The sequence below is a fragment of the Podarcis liolepis genome (genome assembly GCF_965112155.1).
Source record: "Podarcis liolepis genome assembly, chromosome: 4".
NCBI classification, from domain to species: Eukaryota; Metazoa; Chordata; class Lepidosauria; order Squamata; family Lacertidae; genus Podarcis; species Podarcis liolepis.
In genome coordinates this window covers 30397264-30421611 of record NC_139558.1, presented here as the reverse complement: position 1 = coordinate 30421611, position 24348 = coordinate 30397264, and the positions used below count along the sequence as shown (strand labels likewise).

Sequence of the window (24348 nt, the reverse complement as noted above, 5' to 3'; positions counted from 1 at the left end):
GTAGCACAGATATTCACAGTTCTTGTCTTAACAGTTTTATGATTGTTTGAAGCTAAATACGCCGTATGCCTGTCGCTTGGTTTTTTCTTTTTTTTTTCTTTTTTCACTTAGCTTCCTGTTTGTTTGAAAGTTTGCTGGAAACTGTCAGTTATTTCCTTTTTTGAAGCAACGTGCTTTTGTTAGCAGCCAGAATGCCTCAGGTGCCCACCCCCACCCCACCCCCCATTTCACCACCAAAGGAAATGTAGCATTTGTTCAGATGTTGGCTTTGTTGTCTGAGGACTTTCACTAAACTATACCCTTCCCAAAAGGGCTTTTTTATTCTGTTATGTGTACTCGCCCCTTTTAAAGTCTTGGTTTGCATGGCCATTCTGTCTGGAGTTAATAGGATTGTGACCAAATGTTTACAAACAACTCTTGAGCCTACAGCCTTAAATTTGAGGGTCCTCCATTTTGTACACAGTTTATAAGCCCTTTTCAGTTCAAAATCACCCATTTATTTTTATTGGTCGATTGGTTTTGTGGGCCTGTTTCCAAGGTGTCCAGAAGAAACGGTTCTGATATCTGGTTTCAGGTACAGAAATAAATCAGGGTTCTTGTTTTCCAATTGATTTTGAGAGCTGCTTCACACTGGATGTCATCACTAGATACTGGCATTATTAAATTGCATGCATGCATGGATAGATAGATAGATATCAGTCAATACGTGCAGCATGCAGTAATTCATTTGCTTATTTCTAAAATTTGTTCCTCAAGCATAACAACAGCAACAACCCCACCATTCACTTTGGGGTCCAAAGATGGGGGTGTTACAGTTGCTTAAATTACAATATCATAGAATTGTAGCATTGGAAGGGACCACATGTGTCATCTAGCCCAACCCTATGCAATCTAGGAATCTGTTTGGCCAATGTGGGGCTCAAACCCACAACCCTGAGAATAAGAGTCAATTGAGCTAACCCAGCTTTATGGAGCTAAAACAATTGGAAGTGAATTACTCACAAGAGTAGGGTGGGTCCTATCTATTGATATGGTGTAAAATGCCAGATAAAGAGCTTGTGGTGGAAACTGCGTAATGTTGATGCCAAGCACATCTCTGTGAGGAGGAGGGAAGTGCACAATTTCGGGGCTGCCACAGAGAAGGCCCTCTCTTCAATAGTCTTTAATGGCGCTGCTGCATCATAAGCTATCAGTTGCTGATTCACACACATGTATTCATCGAGTTCTATCTCTGGAAAGGATAAGCAAAGATTACACAAATCTCTAGTAAGCAATTGTCAAATGGAGTGATATACCAGAATGAAGATGTTGAGCTGGTTCACACAGCTGGTTTTTACCCAACTGTGGTTTGTCTCATGCAAACCATTGACTATGGTTTGTTGTTGGTTTGTGAACTGTGGCGTGTCCTAATATGGCATGTCATCAGCATGTCTGCAAGAACAGTGTAGAAACAAAAATCACCCTCAAGTCCAAGTGACTTTCAATGGTGCTTTGCCTGAAGAAATTTCTCCTAACTCTGCTTGGAAACGAGCTTCCCCCCCACCCACCCCTACCTCCCCATCCTCACAAGAAACAACTTTGCATTGCAGGTGCCATGCTGCCAAGGAGAGGAAAACCTAAAGCAGGCATAGCTCTCTACTTCTTACTAACATCCGTAGAGGGATAAATAGCAAAGCAATGAAGTTTAATGAACAGGATATAATGATATTCCAACTTAACCTTATTAAATGGTAGCAACAATTTATATGTGCAGTCATCTGGAAGAAATAAAACCAGGCATTCACATGGATAAAACTGAGAAAGTTTTAAAAATGCGGAACATGTGCAGTCCTGTATATACTTTTAGATACGGAGTTGCCAGACCCGTAGTAGAATTAGAGTGAAAACCTTTCAGCACAGCCCCTGCCTCTCAGCCCTACCTCACAGGGTTGTTGTGGAGATTAAATGAGGAAGGGGAGAAGCATGTACACCATGTTTTTGGCAAAATAGGTGGGATATAAATGATGGCGATGATGATAATGATACAGTCCTTCTTTGGCGATCACTTGTAGCCGAGTAAGATTGTCTTCCATAAACACAGTTTTAACGGTGAGTCCGTAGGTGACTGTGGAGACCAATTCTGGATCCACACTTCCACAGTGGGGACATAGGTTTCCGGGTGGGAGTTGATCACGGTGAGGATTTGCCAGATGTGCCTTCGTCTTAGCACGTTTCTCCCTTTCGTTCTGAGTTTGAGCATCTTCAAAACCTTCGACACCTTTGGTAAAGGCTGTTCTCCAGTTGGAGGGCTCGCAGGCCTGTTGTTTCCCAGGGAGATATAATATCATCTCCCTGGCAAAAAAGGAACCAGCAGATGTGCCATCGTGAAAGTCCATGGCTCTCTGCAGATGGCATCCTAGAGAATAAGAGCAGAATTCTGGTCATCTGAAGAGCACTCAGTGTTCATTGATCTCTGAATCTTGCCACATGTGCAGAGAGACTAGCACATTGGTCTCACCAAGATATATAATTGCTGCCTGGCTCAACAAGGAGATGTGCTCCTGGAGTTGCCACTGCAGTGCCACCTACTGTTGGAAGAAAATGAATGTTTGGAAGGAGGTCACCACTCACAAGCACTTGGGAGTGGAACCTAGGGTGGTCCTCTATATTGTGGTTTTTGGCATCGGTGTCTTTGACCAGCATCAGTGGAATAGACCCAGATCAGTACCATGACTGCATCCAGACCAGACTCCAGCTGCCCCAGGAACATGTGACTCACTAAGGCTCTCAGGCCGTGAGTAGAAGAAAGAAATGGTCACTATAGCTGATGCCGCTGTTCAGGAAACGTCTGGCCTTGCCGGCTCCACTTCAAGCAAAGAGGCAACACACCCACTGCCAGTGTGTTCCTAGCCCACCTAAGCCCAACTGAACTTTACTCTCCCAGCATAACTTCACACCCAACTCATGAGAAAAGAGAGTTCTAACAATTCCCTTCTCACCCTTCCCCCACACTTATAAGGCAAGAATCACACACAAGCAACATGAGTTAGTGCTAGAAGAGGTGCCATTAACCAATGCACAGAAGACAGCAAGGCTGAGGAACAGGAAGAAGACTGTGATTGTGTACAGATCACAAAGAGGTTAGCAAATGTTGCCGCAGACGCAGGAAATAGGGTGGTCAGAGCTCTTTTTATGAGCTGGACAAATGTGAAGCTGAGCACAGATTTCAGGAACAGACAAGTTACAACCTGGTGCATGAGGCATGTCAGTACAAGTGTTTGGTGAACAGATGGACACAGCTATGAGGCAGTCAGATGCTGCTTTTGGGCGGTGCATTGCCAAGAGAGCTGCCTTGCTACAGAGGCAGAGTCGCATTTTGGAGTGCCTTGCTGAAGCCATGATTGCTCTACTAGACGCACTCCATCACCATAACAGATCTATCAGCCAGTGGGAACCCATGACACTTGACTATGCACAAGCATCTTTTCAGCACCTACACAATCCCCTTCCACTCCCTCAGACTCCCTCATTTCCTAGTGATCTTTACATTGCCATATTTCTCCCTGGGAACCAAGAACAGGAGCAAATGGGTGAAAGGGGGAAATTCCCAGTAAGGTTTGAAATCAGTAATTTTTATTTGACAGTCAAAGTTTTGTGTTTACATACATCAAGCTGCTTCTAAGATAGGAGCGAAGTGTGGCAGGTTGTCGTAGTGTGGGAACTGCTACTGCTGTATGAAGTTTAAAACATAGACATTATTTAAAATGTTTACTAATTAAAATGAAGTTCTTTCGCTTTCTGCATCAAAAATGAATTTTTCTTTTTTTAAAAAATGTAAAATTGGATTTGCAATAACTTCAAAATGTAAAATATTGAAATATTAAGAAATTAGTTACTTGGAAATAGTGTGATTCTGTCACTCTAAAACTGGGAATATGTGTGGGGTTTTGTTGGATAGCCAACAATAAAAAATCAGTAAAGTCATAAGTAAAGGGAGGAAATTGAATAATTTTGTTCTAAAAGCACACAAAGGTTATTAAGGCCTTTGTATCGGCACTAATTTTCCTGTCCTGAGTCTGGAGAAAGAAGTCTTAATTGACCAAGGTTAGTTAATTGTACCAGTTATAGTTTGCGCTTCATTCAAAACCAAAGTGAACATAATAAAAATTAAGAGTTCTTCAATTGTTCAATCATGCTTTGGCTTTGCATTTGCAAAGAGATAACAGGTCACAGATATTTCTATGAACAAAATAGAGCTTGTGACGCGTGGTACATACAGATAAATTCTGAAGAGCTACTTTCTGTAGAGATCTCAAAAGAGATGCCATGATTAAGCCAGATGTCAGGATGACTTCGTGACACTGCTGAACCTTAGGAAATGTTCTTGCATAATGAGGGGATGAACAGCAAGATATGGATGCTTAAAGCAAACACACCATCTTTTCCTTCACCTGAGTCAACAAAATAACCTAAGTCTGACCCTGGCCCTCTGTGTTGCAGGAGTACCAAATGCTTTTTCGCTTGACACTTAACACCTATAGATCACTAATGACAATGGAAGTGTACAGGTGTGAAATGTGGTGTAATCCTCACTGAAGCTGGGAAGAGTCAGATTTACAACACACTCATTTTCTCTGTACAGTCAAGTTTTGTTTTTGTTTCACTTCATTTCACCCTTTGTATTCTTATATTTTTGCTTCCGATTGTCAACTGGTTGTACCAGTGATGCTCTTAATGCTTTATGTGTATTTAAAGCTTTAGTTCATAACAGCTATTTAGAAAATAATCTTGAGTGCCCATGTGCACCCTCCATTCTGCTGCCATTTTCAGCAGCTAAAATTGGCTTGATTTTTCTGAGAATAAGGATACCGACTCAGTTAACATGCAGGTGGCATATGCCAAACAAAAACTATAAGCAGACTACCGTATTTTTCGCCCCATAAGACACACTTTTTCCCCTCCAAAAATGAAGGGGAAATCGGGGTGCGTCTTATGGGGCGAATGCCTGCAAGCCTCGCGCGCCCGGCAGGAGGTCCCACCGGGTGCGCGAGGCTTGGGGCGGCAGCCTGTCGCCCGAAGCACGGGGAGCCCTCCGGAGGGCTTCCCCTGCTTCGGGCGAGTGTCAGCAAGCCTCGCGCACCCGGCAGGAGGTCCCACCGGGTGCGCGAGGCTTGGGGCGGCAGCCTGTCGCCCGAAGCACGGGGAGCCCTCCGGAGGGCTCCCCCTGCTTCGGGCGAGTGTCTGCAAGCCTCGCGCACCCGGCAGGAGGTCCCACCGGGTGCGCGAGGGTTGGAGCGGCAGCCTGTCGCCCGAAGCACGAAGCCTGAAGCCTGTCGCCCGAAGCCTGTCGCTCAGCACGCTCCAAGCTCCTGGTATAGCGCAGCGATCCGCTAGCCCTGGGAGAGCCCCGCGGCTCTCCCAAGGCTAGCGGACTGCTTGCGCGCACGCAGAAGCTTGGGGCGCGCTGAGCTCAGCACGCCCCAAGCTCCTGGTGTAGCGCAGCGATCCGCTAGCCCTGGGAGAGCCCCACGGCTCTCCCAGGGCTAGCGGACTGCTTGCCGGCACGCAGAAGCTTGGGGCGCGCTGAGCTCCACACGCCCCAAGCTCCTGGTGTAGCGCAGCGCACCTGGGGGGGAAATAAATTTTTTTCCCTTTATTTCCCCCCCAAAAAACTAGGTGCGTCTTATGGGCCGGTGCGTCTTATGGGGCGAAAAATACGGTATATATTCATTCATTTGTTATCTTTTAGCTGCAACCTAAAAGTTTATTTGCCCTGACCTTTGGCAGCATCTGATTGGAGTTAGTTTATTTGTTTCGCTTACTTGGTGTTCAGCTGTTAGATCTGCTGTTGTTTTATGTTTATATTCACTGGTTCTTATTTTGTTGTAATGGATTGCACCTATTTGTTGTGGGCTGCCTTGGAGACTTATACTTGGTGGAAATGTGGAATATAACACTTTGAAATTCTCTTTCATATTTACCCGGAAATAAATTCCTGCAGAGTTCAGCAAGACTCAGTTCCTAGTAGGGATCATAGAATCATAGAGTTGGAAGAGACCACAAGGGCCATCGAGTCCAACCCCCTGCCAAGCAGGAAACACCATCAGAGCACTCCTGACATACGGTTGTCAAGCCTCTGCTTAAAGACCTCCAAAGAAGGAGACTCCACCACACTCTGGATGCTCTGGAACTTTTGACCCTTCAGAATTATTTTTTTTAAATGCCTGCTCCAAAGGTCTTATCTTACTACACTATATATAGCTATATCTGAAATTTCATGCATATCAGTTAATATCTTGACCCTCCTCCACTGAATTGAAATTGTAAACCAGTGGCAGCCATCACAGTCAATCATAGCCTTAAGGATCTTTAATTGTAAAGTTTGTTATCTATCCATCTGTCTATCATCCAACAGCAAACTTTATCCCAAAACATCATCTGCTCTAGACTGGGGGGGGGGGCAACATTAAATGTTGTGTTGTAGCTGCTATGTGAACGATGGAAGGTGAGGCGGGAATCTGCTTTTAGATCAATGAAGTTGTGATATGACATTAAATCAGCCTGATTTACAGAAATAGCAACATGTTAAATCTGGGACTTCTCCTCTGCCTGTTGCAGCCTTTGTTTCTTGTGTGTGTGTCCCTGTGCCCCCTACAACCAGATGCAGTAAAAGCCTTGCAGAAAATAATAAAGAGATAATTAAGCATGCCAGTCTCTCGATCGCTCTGTATGGTAGTTAATGATGACATTTTTGGAAGTTATGGTTGCCTGATATAAAACACGCAATTCTATTTATGGAGTGTAGCATGATAAACTGTCAAATACTGAATACCATATGCAAACAGCTTTTTGAAGAATTTCTAAGCGACTTTTCCCTGACTGAGGTTACATAAGCTAATTCTCTCTTTCTGCATCTAAGCTCGGAATAGTGGTCTTGCTATTGAAACTGCTCTCCCTCACGCACCACAAGTTCTCTTTCCATTTTAATCTTTGTTTGTTTAAAATAGTAAAATAAAGTAAGCCTAATAATTCAAGCAAGCCTAGGACAATTGTTCCCAATTGTTTTTTTAACAAAGCTAGCAAAATGCTTTCAGTCATGGGGAGAATATAGAATGAAGGAGTGGTTGCTGGAAGATATGTCTATTTCAGGGGGAGAAAAGAGAGAAAATTTCTTCTGCAGCAGAGAAATATTGGGCCATCTCGCTTCTCTGCCTATGGAGCTCAGGCTACTTTATTTTGGGCATGATAAACAAGATTTGCTACCACATGCGGAGCACCACTTCTTAAAATGGGGGCTAGACTTGGTAATCCCAGTTCCTTAGTGGGAGCTCTCCCCCTTCAAAAAAAGAGTCCTGTCAATTTCATCCTGTTTCAAATAGGTTTCATAGGACAAAACAAACCATGGAGAATTCAGCCTGATCCTGTCTGTGTATTATTTGCCCTTCACTCCCTGCAGAGTTCAAGATGTTACTGAAGGTGGGGTTTTTTTAAGGATAACAATTGGACATACCTACCTATTCCATTGACATCTTGTGCCTTTAAAGGGATTAAATGCCCTTTGAGTCATTCCCTACTTTCCCCTGTAAAAGCATTAACCAGAGACAAAAAGACGACTCCTGATATCAACTGTTAAAAATAGGACACAATAGTGATGTGTTCTGCTTCTTATCGTTCATATTATGACCATTTCTATTGTCAACCAAATAGCAGTGACATTTACTTTTCCAAATGGCATAGAAAAGCTGTTCTGTCCAGTAACTTCTGTCTATTTCTTCAGGAAACCTAGAGCATAATTGTGTCCATGTTTACTCAGAAGTATACCAGTGGTAAGGGTGGGTAGCACTGTAGACTTAGTGTTGCAAGTGAGTGACCTGTTTAAGTGCCTGTCTTATACATGTGTCTAACAAGGGAGCAAAACAGAAACTTCCAATTTCAAAAGTGTTCCATTAAGTAGTTGATGTTTTGCCATAAAAGCTGTGTGAGCCAACTGGCCCATTTCTTTTCTGAGGTGAGGGAGGAATTATGTTGTTGTTTAGTCGTGTCCGACTCTTCGTGACCCCATGGACCAGAGCACGCCAGGCACTCCTGTCTTCCACTGCCTCCCGCAGTTTGGTCAAACTCACGTTTGTAGCTTCAAGAACACTGTCCAACCATCTCGTCCTCTGACGTCCCCTTCTCCTTGTGCCCTCCATCTTTCCCAACATCAGGGTCTTTTCCAGGGAGTCTTCTCTTCTCATGAGGTGGCCAAAGTATTGGTGCCTCAGCTTCAGGATCTGTCCTTCCAGTGAGCACTCAGGGCTGATTTCCTTAAGAATGGAGAGGTTTGATCTTCTTGCGGTCCATGGGACTCTCAAGAGTCTCCTCCAGCACCATAATTCAGAAGCATCAATTCTTCGGCGATCAGCCTTCTTTATGGTCCAGCTCTCACTTCCATACATCAGAGGAATTATACTCCTGAGTAGTAGAATTACTCTGGTTAAAATATTGTCAGCATATAACACTTTATTTGCTACCCCAAAGATGGGAAATACTTCAGCAAGAGATATGCAAAATATGCAAAAATCATCCATGCACTTTTCAGCTGCAAGCATGCACTTTTTTCTGGATACAATTGCATTTGCAGAGTTGGAGGCTTTGAACATTTGTAAAGCGGGGCTTGCAGTTCAGCTGCACGTTACACGTTGCTTTGTGGAATATGGAGTTTATATTTGTCTTCAGTCCTGTCAGGATTGAGAAAGGGCCCCCAACTGGGGGGGGGGGGCATCACCCAAACTTAGTTTTAAAAGAAATCTGTGGAGAAAAGGGAAGGTGAAACTTGAGTGGAGTTACTATGAATTAAATATAGGGCTTTGTTTCTGCGGAAAATAGCATTTCGTGTTTGGAGCCAGCCTTGCCAATTACTGAAATGTGCCCCCCCCCAAACAGCTTTCTGCCTTAAAACAGTTCCCCACCCCTCCCCCTAATGGCTGGACAATGTTGCGAAAAGGGATGGGGGAGTGTGGTCCAGCTGTGGCTTTTGATACCGTACCATCTAGTGATTATAAGTTTCTGAATTGGCTCTGTGATTTGGAAGTTTGGGACATGGTGATATAGTTGTTCCATTCTTAACTTGCAGGGCTGTTTCCAGAAGGGATTTTTTCCTTCATTCCCTGCTCGACGCTTCTGCTGTGGGTACCCTCAGCTTGTCGTTTGTACTTTCAGATATGTGAGGATTTGGCTGACATCAGAATTAGGTGAAGTGCTGGAAGTCTGGACTTTGTTTAAAAAAAACAAAACAAAGCTGGATGATGGTCAGTAATGGGAAACTCGGGTCTAACAACGTGGAGTTTCTGTGGGTAAACAGTTCACAGATTCAGAGAGATGGTATTCCATCTGTTTGTGATGGCTGTATACTTCTCATGGACCAAGTTTGCAAATTGGGGTGTTCCTTGAGCCGCTTTTGTTGCTGGGTGCCCCAGTATAAAGTACCTTTTACTGATTTCCTTTCAGCTGTTTCTTTTTGGAATTTTACGTATTGAATTGCATTTGGGGAAAGTCTATTCCTAATCACCATATTCGGCAAATAACTTTTGCAATTAACTGACGGTACCGACTTGTATGACCCAAAACTATGACTGAATAATAAAACAGCTGGCCAGCCTCTCTCCTATATAACAGATAAAATACCAGGCAGTGTAAGAGCCACTGCTTTCAGCATTTCTGTTCCTTCATCCAGAGAATACCAAGAGTTTAAATTGCTGAAATGAAGTAACTAATCAGCAGAGCCTGTGAATGCGCAAAAACATGTGAAGGCTTGGTATAAACCTGCTTTCGTTGCAAATCGAGTGTTGCAAACTATAATTAGAAAATGGCATAAGTCTGCAGAAACAGGTATCTTTATCTGCTGCCAAAATATATGGAATGAAAAGTACAGATTTCTGCATAGCGCTGAATGTTGCCAGCTATGTCAGTGCTGCTGAGGTGGGTTTGTTTGTTTGTTTGTTTGTTTGTTTTGGAGGGGGGGGACTTGAGCAGGAAACACTGACTCTCGACCAGTGTTAGAAACTCTGATATATAAGCTAGGTGCCAAATGGCTCCTTAAACCAGGGTTACGGTCGCCAAAAGGGAATGTCTAGCCGCCATTTGGGGACCAAACGGCTCAAAAGTCGTATTTTTCAGCACAACTTTTTGGTTCCTGAAATTCGTTCTGATTGGGAAGATAAAATACCATGGATAGAATACTACAGGATGTGCTGCTAGTGTGTGAAAGCAGTCAAGATCCAAGGATCCCCAGGGACGCACCTCCAGATGGTGGAGACGTCAGGTGCATCCTGGCGCCTGGGCATCTTCACTTGGTCACAAGTGGCTGATAGCCAGGTGCAAAATGCACCTGGCAAATTTTGAATGCTGCTCCAGACAGTGACCTATTTCAGCTATTATGACTCCTGAATACCAAATTCTGAACCAATATTGTAATGTATTTGAAACTTCATTCGTAAGAAGATTCAGTACTAAGAAACGTAATTGGTTATAAGCCTTCATGAATTCTTATTGAATGCATCTGCTCCCAGTTCAGTTAAATGTTGACCTTCTTTTATTTGTAATACAGAAGCAAACATGGTCATGGGCTGCATTCCCTTCCATGACAGTACGTGGTCCCATCAGAGCTGACCAGAATCCCACCATGGTCCTTGCTGTATGCTAGGCCTCTGCTTCTTAACTCTTGCTCTGCTTGTCATAACATTGAGCATTTTGCTAGTATTGCGTAAATCTTTACAAGCAGTGAGTTTCCTTCCTTCTCTCTTCCATATTGAAAAGTTTAAAAAGTCATCCTTACAGTGGTCAAATGTTTGCAGATGTCGAGGTATTTAATAGAAGGTGGGTTGCAATCTTCAATTCAAGCATTATTTCACTATTGAATTGTTAGTTACTGGAACATATCAAGGGCCTTGTTTTGTGGAAATTTGTTCATGGGTTTTTGTTGGTTTAGGGCTGGTTCCTGATGTTAATTGCACTCTCTCACTGTTGTTAGAAGGGACTTGTTATAAATATTTGGAAATCTTAATTGCTAGAAGTGTGTACATTGAAGTGGAAAATGGCTTAGTCACTGCCATTGAATGCGGAAATAATGAGGTCATTAACCTGAGATATGTACTTTGTCCAATTACTACCCATTCTCTTGATAGTAATATCTCTCCAGTTACCATCTCTGGTTCCTTTTAATAGTGCTCTGTATGTTGATACACAAGACATTGTTCAGTGGCGGTCGGGAAGTTTTCATCCTAGATCAGACCGTGGCCAACTTCTACTGCAGACTGAAGTAGTGTTTTCCTGCAATTGTATCACACACCACAATAGCTTGGTTTCTTTGCTGTCACTTTGCCAGCTTGCATGGCCACTGACTTTTAGGCTAGAGGGAAGTCTTTAGTTACAGTTCTTTGGATAAGCACACGGAAAGATGGGAAAGGGAGTTAGCTGTGGAACGTATCGGGAGGAATCACTGACATTTTCCTCATTTAGTTAATGTGACACTTGAAGCTCCGTAGATTAATTTGACAAGCATACTTGTGTGTCATTCCCCCCCCTACCCATTTCCTCCTGCTGCAGTTTCAACTTAGGTTTTGTACAGCAGATTTTTGTTTATGCCATTTAGGTGAGTAATCTGCCAGAATGCATCAGGTATGTTCAGCTACCCCTAGACAGGCGTTTAACTTGAACTATTTTCGGTGTGTAATTAAGCGGTGATGTAGTCAACCCAAAATGGCTTGTGCGAGAGACAACTGTTTAGAATAGGATTTATTTTTAAAATACCTTGTGTTTTTGTCTGCTCGTATCAGAATTATTTCCTTTATGTTAACCAAAGCACTTTAACTAGATCATGTATCACACTGAAAGCCTGGGGAGGGGTCGGATTCTTTCTCACTCTAGTTGTAGTCCAAATATATGTGCAGGATTATGGCTGGGTGGTTTTTTTCTATGTGTTGTCCTTGTTTTTCCACAGTTGAAATCCCAAACAGCGCTTGAATTTTGCTTGTCCCAGATAAACTGAGCCTGCAACCTAATTGAAATTCCATAATGAAATTCACTACCTTCAGTGGTTTACAAGCAAAATAACTGTGTGTGTGTGTGTGTGTGTACAGTGAGCATTAAAGAATAGTTCCTGTGTTAGATCTTTATCACAGTAACATTTGAATTCAATATTATTGTTTGAGCTGGTGAAGGTTGTATTACTCCTTCTGCTGCTAGCTGTTTAATAAATACCTTGGTACTCTGTTGCAAGTTGTGAAAGTATTGTGCTTCAAAACATTGCACTCCTGTGGGTTTTATTTTATTTTAAGTAATTGTTAGCTCCTTTTTCTGCTGCATATCAGACACAACTAAAAGCAAAATAGGAGATTATTAGGTGCACAAAATCTGAAATGCTGTGACGTTGAATATCCTGTGTTGACTCCTATCCAGAAACATACCTAGTGATTTCCCTACTGCTATATTCTGCAACTGAGATCTCGGTTTGGCTGCACATTAGCAAGTTGCACAAATTCACTACATGTCACAATGTAGGTCATGTACATATTTTAGTGTCAAAATTTACCAATAAAATGTGCACAAATAATTTTGCGTATGTATTGTGCACGATCACACCATTTCTTGGTTTAAATGGTTTTTATTTTATGAAATTGGAGTGGAATCTGTTTGAATGTTAATGGGAGCCGCGCAGAACCTTTAGACAACCAACTTTTGGTACCTTGTTTCAACTTCTTTCTCTGCAACTAAAATGGATTGAAAATCGGTTGGTTGCATTTTGAATGAGCTGTTGTTCCCACAATGCAATACTAACTGGTTATAAAAAGAGTAATTTCCTTTTCTATGCTGCCAACAGTTCTGTGTGTATTAATTCTCTAGTGACTTCGGAAAGAAATGCACTGAAAGGGCACATCAAAGCTTCATTTAGTAGCTAGCCTTCTGAGATGAAAAGGAAGCTTCTTAAAAAGTTACGGGGTTTTTTCCCTCCGGCAGTTTTCTGGCATCATAGAACAATTCTTCTATGTCTTCATTATTTTGTTGACACATCTAGGACTCGACTACATTGGCAAAGAAAAAAAAACGTTTTATGTGCGTTATTTATGCATTCTAACACGGTGACACCAGAGGGCGCTGTGGGGTTCTGTTTTTGCCAACCTGATTTCTCAGGCAAAGTTTGCAACGTGTTTAAATGAAGCACTTCTTCTAGATCGAGCCCTAGCATTTTTGAGTCCTGTATTAGATCTACAAACCATGTTTTGTTTAATGCTTTTTAGAAACTTTTATTTTATTTTTTTAACAGGTTTGGGGAAAACAAAGCGGAAGACGAGTGCCAGAGACGCCTCACCGACCCCTAGTACTGATGCTGAGTACCCATCTAACGGTAGCAACGCCGATCGGATTTATGATCTGAACATCCCAGCGTACGTTAAATTTGCCTATGTGGCAGAAAGGGAAGATGAACTCTCTCTCGTGAAAGGATCCCGAGTCATTGTTATGGAAAAGTGCAGCGATGGCTGGTGGAGAGGGAGTTACAACGGACAAATTGGATGGTTTCCTTCAAACTACGTGGTAGAAGAAGTCGAGGAAGCGACTGCCGATTCGCCGAGTTTTCTCAGCTTGAGGAAGGGAGCCTCCATGAGCAATGGCCAAGCCATGAAAGTACTTCACGTTGTTCAGACATTGTACCCGTTTAGTTCTGTCACAGAAGAAGAGCTCAACTTTGAGAAAGGCGAAACCATGGAAGTGATAGAGAAACCTGAGAATGATCCGGAATGGTGGAAATGTAAAAATTCCCGAGGGCAAATTGGCCTCGTTCCGAAAAACTATGTAGTAATCTTAAGTGATGGCCCTACAAGTAACAGTTCCCACCCGCCTCCGATAAGCTACACAGGGCCCTCTACTACGGGACGGTTTGCAGGAAGAGAATGGTATTATGGGAATGTTACTCGGCATCAGGCAGAATGTGCTCTAAATGAACGGGGAGCGGAAGGGGACTTCCTTGTCAGAGACAGTGAATCTTCGGTAAGTGGCACCCATTTCAGAATCTGAAATTTTGCAAAGTACTGTATTTCGATTTTGCAGTGTATCGTGCAGTGTGTGTGTGTGTGTGTGTGTGTGTGAGAGAGAGAGAGAGAGAGAGAGAGAGAGAGAGAGAACAGAAAGTGACCATTTCTCTTACGCTAAAGAAAGTGACCTACATCTCAAAATACCTTATATTGGTTAAAACTAATATATAAATATATTTGCTATATGCACAGACAGAGAAAAACAGAGCAAACCACTCTAGTATATGATGTGCAGTACATCTTAAAGGAGAAATGCAAATGGAACTTTCAGTGTCATTTTATACTTTTAAAAATAATTGAATGCAGGTAGAGGTTCTGTTGAAAGCTTTTACAACGACTTTTCAGAGTCTATAAATTATTTCACAAAACAAGTTCTTAACTATGCCGATACACCTGAGGTCATAACAAAATATTCGTGTGAAAGTTATCAGAGGATGGGCTGGCCGATGCTCATCCGCCCAAGGATGGGCTGGAGCGTGTATGTGCACGCACGCTCTTCCAGGTCAGAGGAGCATGCGTGCGCACACACTATTTCCTGCGCTCCGACCCGGAAGTGCGCCAGAAATAGCGTGTGTGCATTCACACAAGTGCTTCTGCGTCCCGCATGCGTGTGCACACGCTATTTCCGGCGCACATCTGGGTCGGAGGAGCGCCCAGGCGCATGCGCACAGGCACCATCTACCCAGAACTCGCTCCCCGCACCGGTAAGAGCGGGGGGCGGCAGGGGTCACCATGGGCTGGTTAGGCAAACCTTGTGGGCCGCTACTAGCCCATGGGCCTTAGGTTGCTGACTCCTGATCTAAGAGAACAACCATGTTTGGTCTCTTGCAGCAAAGAGTAGAATTATGATCTTAGGCATATTTGGGAGTAATCTTCCTGAAATCTACGCATAGCTAAGGAGTTCTGTGGCACCTTTCAAAACGTGTGCAGTGGTACCTCGGGTTACATACGTGTGCAGTGGTACCTCAGGTTACATACGCTTCAGGTTACAGACGCTTCAGGTTACAGACTCCGCTAACGCAGAAATAGTACTTTGCTTCAGGATGAGAACAGAAATCGTGCTCCGGTGGCGCGGCAGCAGCGGGAGGCCCCATTAGCTAAAGTGGTGCTTCAGGTTAAGAACATTTTCAGGTTAGGAACGGACCTCTGGAATGAATTAAGTACTTAACCAGAGGTACCACTGTAATTTATTGCAGCAGCAGCTGTCATTGGATGCAGCTGAATACCCTTCAGCTCTTTTTCAGATGGGCTTTTTATTCTCGCCACTTCCTGTGGGTTTCACACTCAGGCTTTCCCCAGCTACCACTTCGAGATGGACTGGATCTCAAATAACAATGAATGAAAAAGCCAGTATGTTTGGGTGGATTACAAATCTGTACACGTCCCCCGCTTATTTCAGAAGTTATTTTAATACGGTTTCTTAATTTGTTCTAACCACCTTATATCACACTCGAGAATTTTGTTTGTATATTATAAACAGGAGATATTCTCTCATGTGTCAAGCCGGATTACTGAATTTCCTGTATCATTTATCATGTGTGTCTCCTCGGCTGCTGGCTTTGGCAGCAGTTGGTGGTTTTAATAACCATTCTCTAGCAACCTTGCAATTAGCTCTTTGCCCAGGGCAGCTAACTATTTCTGCAGGCAACTAGTTTGCCAGACCCGCTGCACAAGCTGCCCTATGTATGAGCCAGCTGGTCATATTTTTTCAGTAGTTGTGTACAAGACAGCTCAATCTGATTGTTCTTCCCTGCATATTTTTTTGCTTTTGTGTTGTTGTTGTTTTTTTGCACTAGCAGAGTTACTAAAATAGTCAACGGCCTAGTTTTACTGCTTTTCCCATCATGAGACTTTGTGTGTTCTGTTTTTTGAAGTCATCTTAAGGGGATAGCATTGCTTGAGTGGTCAGGGCATGAAACTGAGTCCAGCTGCAGTAGAAGCAATCAAGGGAAAAAATTGTCAGGCTTCTATTCCGCAGCAAGAGAATGGAGCATATAAACAAGAGATCTTATTTTGACCCTTTCAACCTCCCGGGGGCAACGGATGTGCTTTGTACCAGCCTAAGATTGCTTCCTGGGAAAGCAGAGTAGGACACCCCCATTCTCTTCATTTTGCATTCCCCTATTCAGGATGAATAATTATACTTAGCTTTTTAACTGCTTGTTTTAAAACAAGTAAGGTGAAATAACATAGTATACAATGCCAATAAAAAGGATACGATATAAAAGAGTAAGAATAAATGTGTGAGGATGTACGTTGGCCTGAAATTTACAAATTCCAAGGCAAAAATCAAATATATTTTCTAGATTGGTATCTGAAGTTATACTTTCAGCTTCCAATGAAAGGGATGGCAGAAGGTAGATAAGGAAGGATCTAGATCTTATGCTTGACATGAAGTAGGACCACAAGATACTGAGGCTCCCCAGAACCTTCTAGGGCAGCCAGAAACGCAAGGAAAAATCTAAAGGTAAAGGGACCCCTGACCATTAGGTCCAGTCGTGGCCGACTGGGGTTGCGGCACTCATTTCACTCTACTGGCTGAGGGAGCCAGCGTACAGCTTCTGGGTCATGTGGCCAGCATGACTAAGCCGCTTCTGGCAAACCAGAGCAGCTCACGGAAACACCGTTTACCTTCCTGCCGGAGTGGTACCTATTTATCTACTTGCACTTTGACGTGCTTTCGAACTGCTAGGTTGGCAGGAGCAGGGACCGAGCTACGGGAGCTCACCCCGTTGAGGGGATTTGAACCTCCGACCTTCTGATCAGCAAGTCCTAGGCTCTGTGGTTTAACCCACAGCGCCACCCGCGTCCCCTAAGGAAAAATCTAGCCTTGTGCTAATTGCTTCTCACTCATACTCTGTGTTCCTCACCTATAAAATATGAGATTAATTGATTTAACCAGCTGTTTGTGCAGCACTGCTGCAAACCTTTTAGAAATTTTGTTCTAGCATCCCTCATCAGATGTAAATTAAAATTTGTAGTTGATTACGCAGGTTATCCCATTTTGTGATTCAGGGAGCAGTTCATTTTGTCCCTGAGCCAGTATTTTCCTTATGGTCAAGCTAGTGTTCCTCTAGCTACTGGGCTACTACTAAAATGAGGCCTGCATTTTAAGCCGTATTTTAATTAACTGTTTTTACCCCCATTACGTTTTATTGTAATTTATATTTGGTGTTAGCCATCCTGAGCCCGGCCCTGGCTGGGGAGGGCGGGGTATAAATAAAATTATTCTTATTCTTATTGACCTTGTGGGCTGGTAAACTCCATAGATGATTCCATGTGCAAATTAAAATAATAGATTAGCTTAAATATTTTAAAACAATGTAATAAATGTTTAAGTAAAATAAATATAAATAATTTTTAAACCTGGTTAATAGAGCCACATCCATTGACCAGAGACTTCCAGAGGGATTCAATGCACATTTTACTGCATCTAACAACACAAGCACAGCATTTGCCATTTTGTTCTTAAACCCCTCCAAAAGTATTATGCAACGTATAATATTTGCAACTTTTTGTGTTCAGCACACTTTAACGTACATCCTCTTATTGGTCCTTACAACCCTGTTGTAAGGCGAATTTTTATTGCCACCCCTTCTTTCAGATAAGGAGAGGGTGAACAAGACAGCAGTAGATGGCGAGTTCATGGCTAAGATGACATTTAAGTTGCCATTCGCTGTCCATATATAGCTCCAGGTTCTATGCCATTCTTGATAAACTATTAATTAATGGAATTAAATAAATAATATAATTAAGATGCTGCCTTTTGTGAGCTTGGGTTTAGAATGTGAGGTGGGGGAGTTGAACCCTGGAATATGGAGGCGTCTACAGTCCTTCACTTCCTCCTGGAGTCCCTGGCAGCAGCTCAAGATCTGTGGAGGTGTTAGGAGACCTTAAGTGTTTGTGTGTATGCTCTAACTCTGCCTCCTCTCCCCCTCCCCTCGCCATGGCCTTTCAAAAGATAATTGTATGAAGTGGTGAGCATTTTCTATCCATTGTTGCTCCCCATGTCTTAGGTCTCTTCCTCATGCATCTCTTCTGCCCCCAACAATGCGTTTGCAATCCCCCAAGAATAATCCTTCCACAGGCCTTTAGTTATGAGGCAAATTAACCTTCCCACTGAATTTCAGACAGGGCAGGAAACCAGCTGTGGCTTCCAGTTCCCAAATTTGCTTTTCAGGCAACTTGCTACCTATGAATTCTCAGTTCTCTCTGCTGACTAAGAATGTCACCAGCGTGTTCCAAATGCGGAACGACCAAGTTCAGAACCTGCTCTTACGAATTAGATGCACATTGCACAACCATCGTGATGGACAGCTGTCAAGAGGAACTTCCTTGAAAGTGGCTTGTTGTGTGGGAAATTAGTCTAAGAATCAGTCTAAGTACAAAGGCAAAGGCAGTGTTCTTTGCTGTAGGAAGTCGGGCCATGGTATACTCTCGTAACTCAAGAATTGTCCACTGCTCAAAAACAGAACAGAGAGCTGTGGCTGCTCCCTTCGTTAAAATAATATGGGGAGGAAAGTTTTATTCTACATCTTAGAACCACATACACTGGAAGGATCTACAGCAAAGCCTCATACCACAGATGAGGGGAATTAAATGTTCATAGATATAGGTTAAATACATTTTGACTGAGTGGATTGGACTACAGTATGCGATTTTCAGTGTTTTGATTCTTCCAGAAGTGACTTAATGCATTACTTTGTCTACAAAATGAGGTAATAATTGAGGCTTTTGCTGAGAAGAGCTGTAAAGATCATGGTTATGTGAGAAAGCAGACAGCAGAATCGTGGGCTGGCATGAAATTTTCTGTTTTACCTTAGTCTACAAGAAATAGCGGGAAGGGGTGCAAAATAGGGCACACATTCTGCAAAATCACAATGTGACTGGCATTACCTTTTTTCTATATGAAAAAGAGTGTAAAAAAGTGAATGCAGAAAATGTAGGTGCGTAAGTAACCTTTTGCACCATAAAGGTAAAGGGACCCCTGACCATTAGGTCCAGTCGTGGCCGACTCTGGGGTTGCAGCACTCATCTCGCTTTATTGGCCGAGGGAGCCGGCGTACAGCTTCCGGGTCATGTGGCCAGAATGACTAAGCAGCTTCTGGCGAACCAGAGCAGCGCACAGAAACGCCATTTACCTTCCCGCCAGAGCGGTACCTGTTTATCTACTTGCACTTTGACGTGCTTTTGAACTGCTAGGTTGGCAGCAGCTGGGACCGAGCAACGGGAGCTCACCCCGTCAGGGGATTCGAACCGCCGACCTTCTGATCGGCAACTCCTAGGCTCTGTGGTTTAACCCACAGCGCCACCCGCGTGTCTTTTGCGCCATACGATTTATAATATTCAAGCGCTTTCCAACAATTTTATTATCAAGCAACTTCCTTTTGCAATAGCAGGTGGTGGGTTTTCATTGTGTTTTGGTTAATCCTTGTACAATATCATCACACATATTTCTTTAGGTTATTATGCCAGTGTGGATGGTGCAGGTCGGCTCTTCATTATAGTGCAGGCAAAATCTTCTAGGTGCCGCTTAGAAGCATTGACCCCTAGCAAATAACCAGTTCAGATGTGCCCTTAAAAGTGCCTGTGAGCTACTATACAACTGCAGAAGCCCAAGCATGGGAAAGATTGCGTGCGAGCCATCCGACTGCAGCAGCTATGTCCAGTGGGAAAAGGAGCAGAAATATCTGCCAAGAGTTGAAACGAAAAAGGCAAACAGACACAAAATATAAAAATAAACACTCTTGGAACAAGTTCAAGGCAGACAGCAGGGAATAGTATTAGGCTGCATTTTAACTTCAATGCAGTATATAGGATGACAGTGCTAAGATGCAAAAAAGAGAGAGAGGTCTTAGGCTTTAATGGAACTATTTGCATTGTAGGGGAAAACAGTAATAAACAAGCTGAATCCCTTTTACATTTTCTTCAAGTTCCCTGCGTTACCTAAAATATGAGCCCATGGTGGGGAGGAGGAGAGCAGGAGCCTGACATTTTTGCAGCAGCTGTTCAAGTTCCTCAGATTCTCCTATTTGACTGTGCTTCTCTCTCGAAAGAACTAAAGTGCCTTTTCGCTGCTCCCCCCCCCCAAAGGATCTCATTTTTGTAGCCTGATGGAAGAAAAGTGACACGTACTTGTATTTTATATGTAAATTTAGGTAGTAAATCTTGGAACTGGGAAGACGATCATTGCTTTAATGCCAGTGCTTGAGTGGGAACTCATTTCAAGTGACAGAAAAGCCCTATTACGTTTTCCCTGTCTACCTTGTTAATAATTAGGCTGGAGCAGTTGCACATCTCCTGTTCAAGGTATTCTTTCTCTCTCTCTTCCTTCCCACCCTCTTTCCCAGACACAATTATCTGCTGCTGCCACCATAGAAAGCAGACACAGCACAGTGTTGATGATGTTGCCCTAATACCGTGGGAAATACAGTGCAATCCTGGTGCAGGTGTCTCTGGCTTCCAGTCTTGTTTCCTTACAGCTCTGCCTATAATTACTTTTACTTTAATATTATAAATGGCTGCTCTAAGGCTTTCCCAATACCACAGTCTTCTGGAAAACACTTAAGGTAGTTCATACGCAGTCAGCTCTCAAAGGGAGGACCGGGGGAGCTGTGCTTTTGCCATACCATTCATCTGTCAGACTTACATTTTTGTTATCACACAAATATAATATTAAAATTAGGTTCCAGTAGCCAGTAATGTCGCTTCTCGTACTTAGGTTATGATTTCCATGAATTACTCCCTTGTAATTTCAGTGATATATTTTTTTCTAATAGAATTTGATGCTGGAAAATGACAGAGATTGTTAAGCTGTTTTAGTTATTTAAATAGAAAAGCCTAGAAATTTTCTTGATTCTTCTGAGACATTTGCTTCCTATCTCATTTTCATATTTTTCTACAGCACACACACACACACACACACCAACTTGGATTATACCAGTAGGGTAATACAGTCATACCTTGGTTTTTGAACAGCTTAGTTCTTAAACGTTTTGGCTCCCGAACGCCGCAAACCCGGAAGTGACTGTTCCAGTTTGCGAACTATTTTTGGAAGCCGAACATCTGACAGGGCTTCCGGTTGGCTGCAGGAGCTTCCTGCAGCCAATCAGAAGCCGCGCTTTGCTTTCTGAACATTTTGGAAGTCGAACGGACTTCCAGATTGGATTTCATTCAACTTCCAAGGTACAATTGTAACTTGATGTTACAGTTCATGTTCTCTGCCTTGGTTCCAGGTAGTGTTGTCTAAGCGTACTAATTTCCTCCTGGTGTGTGGAATCAGCCAGAAGTGTGTAGGCTGGCTGGCAATTTAGGAAAATTGGGCTGGATGTGGAAGACAAAATGTCTGGAACAGACAGCTACAACCAGAGGGGTCTAAATCACTGGAAATTCCAGATTGCCTGGATAGTGTAGTGGAAAACCTCCACCCATGAACAGAGTGTAATCCAAAATAACTGCCAGTAAAATTTATGTTACTGCTTTTTAGCTAAGAGCAATATGTAGCTCGGTCGACCTCATTGTTAAGGTGGAGCTAAAGATTTGAAATAATAGGCAGTTATCAATTAACACTGCAGTGTTTTTCAGTAGTTACTGCCAATTGAAATTAGTAGGGAAAGAGGTGCTTCTTTATATGCTAACCTTGTAAGCATCCTAAGTAATGGATATATTCTTTTGTTTCTTACCTAGTTCTGTAGCTTGAAAGAAGCTCTTGGCAATCCATGGCTGGGCACTCAAACTTAAATGAATTGTTTTGTCTGCTAGCATTTAACATTGCTATTTCTTCTGCTCGTTTATACAACGCTGGCTTAATACATTGGCCTTAAATGTGTAAAACCAGATGGGAAGTTAATTGTAGCAAACAAAATAAATCTGGCACAGAAATGCATATCGGGAACTCGCCTACTTTTTAAAAGAGGCAGAAAAAAGGGGTGCTGTGCTGGTGACCAAGCAGAGGGAATAAATTCTGTCTGCACAAGTGTATAATATACACACTAAAAAATTAAGCAGGTGTTTGAAACACCCATTCCTGAAGAAATGTTGGCAGCTCAGTTTATGGTGGAATAAGAGACACCGATTTTAACTACCTTTTTTTGGTGAGTAATACAATACTGCAGATGTGCCATGTTGTTTAAAGTTAAATAGGATGAACTGTTAGCTCTTTTTATATGTATAAAAGCTACTTGCTACAGAATAAATCAAGAAAGGCCCTCTTGTGGCCATGGATTCAAATGGCACGCTGCTTTAGCTAGACTCTTTCTGCATAGGAATATTTGGTATTTCCAAATGCATGTAGACATACTTCTCTTGACACTTGTCGGCCTCTGGCTTTAAACCAACAGTGTTTGCATTCAAGGTGCATAATTTATATCTGTAAATGGTGCTGTTGAGGTTCTTTCGCTTAACTAAAGATGCTGATTATGATGATAGTAATTCGTATTTTGAAGTACCCAGAGCGCTGAGCCCAGTGGGTGGAAGCTCACTCGCAGCTCATTCACCTCGTTACATAGCAGGCTTTAAAATTGCATATTTGATATTATCATTAAACACTTCCTTTCCCTTTTCTCTTTGCAGCCCAGTGACTTTTCAGTATCTCTAAAGGCATCGGGGAAGAATAAACATTTCAAGGTGCAGCTGGTGGACAGTGTCTATTGCATTGGGCAACGTCGATTTAATACTATGGATGAGTTGGTGGAACACTACAAAAAGGCTCCTATCTTCACCAGTGAACATGGGGAAAAGTTATATCTTGTGAAAGCACTTCAGTGACGTTGAAGATGGACTTGGGCCTATTGGGGGCCTCTTATAACTTACAAGCCTTAGGTCCTAAATTCACTTTTATAGAGCAGAGCAGTCTACGCCAGTCTGAGACAGTCTTCAGAGAATGACCTCTTTCTAAAGTATTTGCTCTGTTGATTATATTCTTTCTCCTTCGTTTCTCCACCCCGTTTTTTTCTCCTCTCTCTTTTTTTGCTTACTTGGTCTTTTTCCCCCTCTCTCTCGAAAATTTGGTTGCTTCACGTTTCCCTCAGGTTGAAAATATCACTTAAGTGGCCATTCTTCCCTGGGTTCTACGCTCCTCTCTTCTGTGTACGTTTACATAGTTAGTTCACATAAACAAGGGTTTTTTTCTCAATTAAAAAACAGTGTTAACTTGTTCAGATAGCTCACGCTGGCAGAACTCATCATTAAGAGACTGGGCACAGTTTGAATGCACTGAACCTGCAGCTAACTAAGTGAAATATAGTAGACATAACAATTGTGGCTGTGAGTTCTGTAGCTATTTTGCTTACCAAGTAGTATACTCCAGAAATTCCTAGTTTCTAGAAGCACTCTTTACATTCTCTACTCAGCTATTACATTGCCTCCTTGATTCTTTGTGAAGAGTACACTAACTAAAGCATTTTGTAATAGTACTTCTTAAACTACTACGGTAAAAATTGTAGTAATAAGAAAACTATCTAGCATACTTTGACATGTAATTGCAACAGAGATGTTTCATTGAAAGTTGATTACTTAGAGAATCATTGAATTGTAATGGTTGAATGTTTTGGTAATCTACAACCAAATGTGCCATCCACATAATGCTTTCTTTTCTTGCCCTTCTGCTTGTTTGAATTAAACAATTATGTATTTAATTCTTAAAGTAATATGTATCTGTAGCTGATTGACACTAATACAGACATTTAATAAACATAGCTAATTATGGGCGGGTGGGGCTTCCAACACATGACATGCATACGTTTTATATATGCATAACGGAACAAAAATTCAGGGTTTACAAACGGTGATGTGATTGGTAGTAAGACACACAGAATGTTATATGAAGAAAATGCTTTCTTTTTCCTTTTTCTTTACTTTTAACCTTCTTATGGTTTTAAATATAGTCTTGATGGCACATTCCTGAAAATTGAAAAGAAAAAAAAAGGACCTTGATGATCCCAGAAACTTGCTTACCCAGCTTTTTGGATATTGTAATAAAAAAGGTATCATGTGAAGATGGAGTATTGAATTTATCCTTGGGTGATGACCTTAAGAGTCCTATAGCATGATGAAATGTGGTTAAATGTCACCATTTATATACTGACCGTGAGATTTAGGTAGTTTGATCAGATCAGCCAAAACAAATTGCAATGTTCTTGTATTTAAATCTTGAATTCATGCCAAATGTATGGACAGTTGCTTTGTTTGATTTCTTTGAATTCTAATATAATACTAACATTGGGGAACTGCTGCCTGTAGTCAAAGGGCCTCTCGCTGCAGTAGTCTTTCAGGTTCTTTTAACTCATGTCAGCAATGGCTA

General features: G+C 42.3%; 1 protein-coding gene across 6 annotated transcripts in view; it reads left to right on the top strand.

Moving 5' to 3' along the window:
- NCK2 (NCK adaptor protein 2) overlaps positions 1 to 24043 on the top strand; it is a 70874-nt gene extending 46831 nt beyond the window's left edge. For 5 of the 6 annotated variants that reach the window (XM_083501569.1, XM_083501570.1, XM_083501572.1 and 2 more), the window contains 2 exons: positions 13283 to 14004; positions 22620 to 24043. In XM_083501569.1, the coding sequence (XP_083357695.1) occupies positions 13283 to 14004; positions 22620 to 22814 (917 nt within the window). In that variant the 3' untranslated portion in view covers positions 22815 to 24043. Of the gene's footprint in view, positions 1 to 10554; positions 13166 to 13222; positions 14005 to 22619 lie in introns of those variants that run through there. The other variant, XM_083501574.1, reaches the window with a different exon arrangement.
- Positions 24044 to 24348: the final 305 nt, after the last annotated feature.